Consider the following 2919-nt stretch of genomic DNA (forward strand, 5'->3'; position numbering starts at 1 on the left):
AGTAACTATAAACATCCTTTGTAATGAAGAAAAAAAGATCATCCCCAAACAAATATCAAAAGCAAACGTTGAGAGTGAATCTTACTTCTTGATTTCATATAGATAATGGTATCACACCATCCTTAAGAACAAAAAGTAAAATAAGTTAATCAAAACAATGATAACATATAATGAAATAAGAATGAAAAATAATAATTAAACATAAAACATTAAATAAAAGAATATTCCAGTAAAAACTTTGTATTTTGCCGTTAAAGATATTGGAAATCATGGAGGATAAATTTGATCGTTAGTAAAAGGAATTATCACTTTGAGCAAGATTATGCTAATAACGTGTTATAAAATAAAGAGAGATGAAGAGAATAAAGAATAAAAAAATATGAAAGTAACAGAGAATATACTTTATTGATCAAAAGGGATGATTTATCTTGATCATCATGGACATACACTCAATAAGATATTCATAAAAAAAATAATACACAAAATTATTCAATCAACAAATGCTAATCAAATTTTCATAAAAAAAATAAAAAAATTAAATAAAGAGGAAAGAAATGCTAATCAATATTTGAGCGTGCCGCAATCAAAACTAGCCTTTCTTAACAGCATCCCAGGTAAGAATCTGGAAAGGAATTTATCTCTGAGGAAGTTAATAATCTTGCCGCTGTTTTGTTGTATATAACCCACCATAAAAGCTGTGCTAACTAGATCAATACTTCTCCATCTTCTCTCTTGAGCGTAGTTTTTCAACCCCATTTCAATCCTTTTGTATTCCTCTTCTTCATCAACTATTTTTCCTTTGTTTTCTTCCCCACCTGGTTTCAATAACGCTTCAGCAATACACCTTGCTAGAACAACCCCATCTTCCAAAGCTGCACATCCACCTTGCCCAAGGTCTGGTGTCATGGGATGAAGGGCATCACCGGCTACACAAACGTTGCCTTTGCTTATACTGCCCCATAGAAGCTCCCAAGGTCTTCTGTATCTTAACGGGGATGATGCAATGGCATCTAGCTCAGTTTTTCCTACAACAGATTTCATCTCATTGGGTATATCTTGAAGCTTGCTCATTACAAATTGCTTCAGTTTAACTGGGTCGTCTTCTAATTCTTCATCTAAAAAGTATAACAGTAGAATTTTAGGGAAGATGGTACTCGATTTAAGCACAACCAGGAAAAAAGGGTGGGGGTTAGGTACCTTTGGTGGATGGAGTCCAAGTCAAAAACCAATAAACATTCTCATCATTACAAGGGAGGAAGCCTGATCGAAGACCCTTGCCAATGAACTGCCTGAATTTTAGTCCAAAGCCATGGCCACCTTTGAAATTTGCGGAACCCCTAATTGCTGATCGACCTGTGAATACAGGCTTGCCGAAACCAAGCCATTTTGCCACCACTGAGTTCACTCCATCACATCCAATCAATACCTGTCATCATTTACAATCAAGAATTGAACTCTTGAACAATAAATTTTGGTTTTCTTGAAAATTATACACAATACCCGATTTTACCTTAGTTTTGAGGATGGTTCCATCAGACAGATGCAGTCGTTTGAAGAAGCCAGATTCCTCAATGGAAACCACTTTAGAAGAGAACCTGATGGTATCACTGGGGAGTTCCTTTGCTAAAGTTTCCAACAACAATCTCCTTTGAAGACACCGAATTTCATGACCCTTATATGATATCTCTGATGCTGGCTGGTCTAAAAATGTAGAGGCAACGAGTATGCTGCATTCATGTTCAACCACCATCGACGTCAGTTTATAGCAAATGAAGCTTGGGACTTCAAAAACAAGGTTCAATGTAGTTAAATACAGTACCTTGGCGTAAGGTAATGTTGACGCCGAAGAGAGTCACCGATGCCAACAGCATCCAAGGCTTTCCAGGCATTGCTCCATGTCGTGAACGCAAAGCCGGTGATCCTTAACTCGTCTGATGATTCCAATACTAAACTACGAATTCCAAGCCTGTAATAGTTTAGATTTAGAACCAGTTACTACTATGTATTTACATTTAGAGATTCTGAATTTTAAGCTAATATGATCGTATGAAAGAACTGTTGGTGCGGGTTGATGTACCTGTGAAGTCCCAAGGATGTGGTCAGACCAGCAATTCCAGCTCCCACAATCACAACGTCTTCAACTATTTCCATCACCACGTTTTTGATTTACAGAGGCCAAGACTATAGTTGCAAAACGCTCTTTATTCTTGACAAGCCTGGTAAACAAATGATGGTGTGGGGATTTATCCAGATCCAGGTGCAATTCTATATATAATATTTTAGTCAAATTTGTGTGGTCTGGTCAGAAAATGGCCGTCAAATGTATTGTTGCGAAAGCTGGCTTCAAAATCATTGTGTGGGCTCAAATAGTGTGTTCATCAGCTTCAACTTGTAGGGAAGCAATTGGGATAAGATTTTCTTTGTTATATACTAAAGTATTTAATAAGTTTTTTTATTTTATTCTGACATTTATCCAAGAATGTAGATGTCATTTAGAGGATTTCAGGTTAAAATACATGATCTTAAAGCAAATAAAGAATAATAACAAGACACCTTACTCTGCGTGTAAGATGAAAAAACATTGAAGCCATGATGGGTAACATGCGGAAACCTAAAAAGAAGACAAGTATTCTAAGTTGCATACATGTTACCCCTCTCTCTCCTCTATCTCACTTCTTTTAATTCTTTGTTTAACATCAACTAGTTTCTTTATAATTCAATTCATATAAATATAATTCAAATATATAACAATTAATCATGATACTAGTATTACAAGTTGAGTCCTTTATTTTAGTATTTTAGTGAAAAGCAGATTTGCTCATCATTAAGTCACCTGCTTAAGTTTAAAAGTATGCTAAAAATAGGAAAATTTAAATAAAATAAATTTGGGTAAAATTTAAGGTCTATTTTCTATATGGA

The 2919-nt window shown here is 35.1% G+C and overlaps 1 protein-coding gene across 1 annotated transcript; it reads right to left on the reverse strand.

Annotated features, from left to right (window-relative positions):
* Positions 1 to 380: 380 nt before the first annotated feature.
* Positions 381 to 2403, reverse strand: LOC107947209 (monooxygenase 2). The gene is made up of 5 exons (XM_016881791.2): positions 2078 to 2403; positions 1820 to 1966; positions 1511 to 1727; positions 1198 to 1426; positions 381 to 1115 (listed from the first exon to the last, which is right to left on the reverse strand). Exons 1-5 carry the CDS (start codon positions 2149 to 2151, stop codon positions 562 to 564), a joined length of 1221 nt encoding a protein of 406 aa, XP_016737280.2. The 5' UTR covers positions 2152 to 2403; the 3' UTR covers positions 381 to 561.
* Between the last annotated feature and the right edge of the window lie 516 nt (positions 2404 to 2919).

This window comes from Gossypium hirsutum, chromosome A01, assembly GCF_007990345.1.
Source record: "Gossypium hirsutum isolate 1008001.06 chromosome A01, Gossypium_hirsutum_v2.1, whole genome shotgun sequence".
Classification (NCBI taxonomy): domain Eukaryota; kingdom Viridiplantae; phylum Streptophyta; class Magnoliopsida; order Malvales; family Malvaceae; genus Gossypium; species Gossypium hirsutum.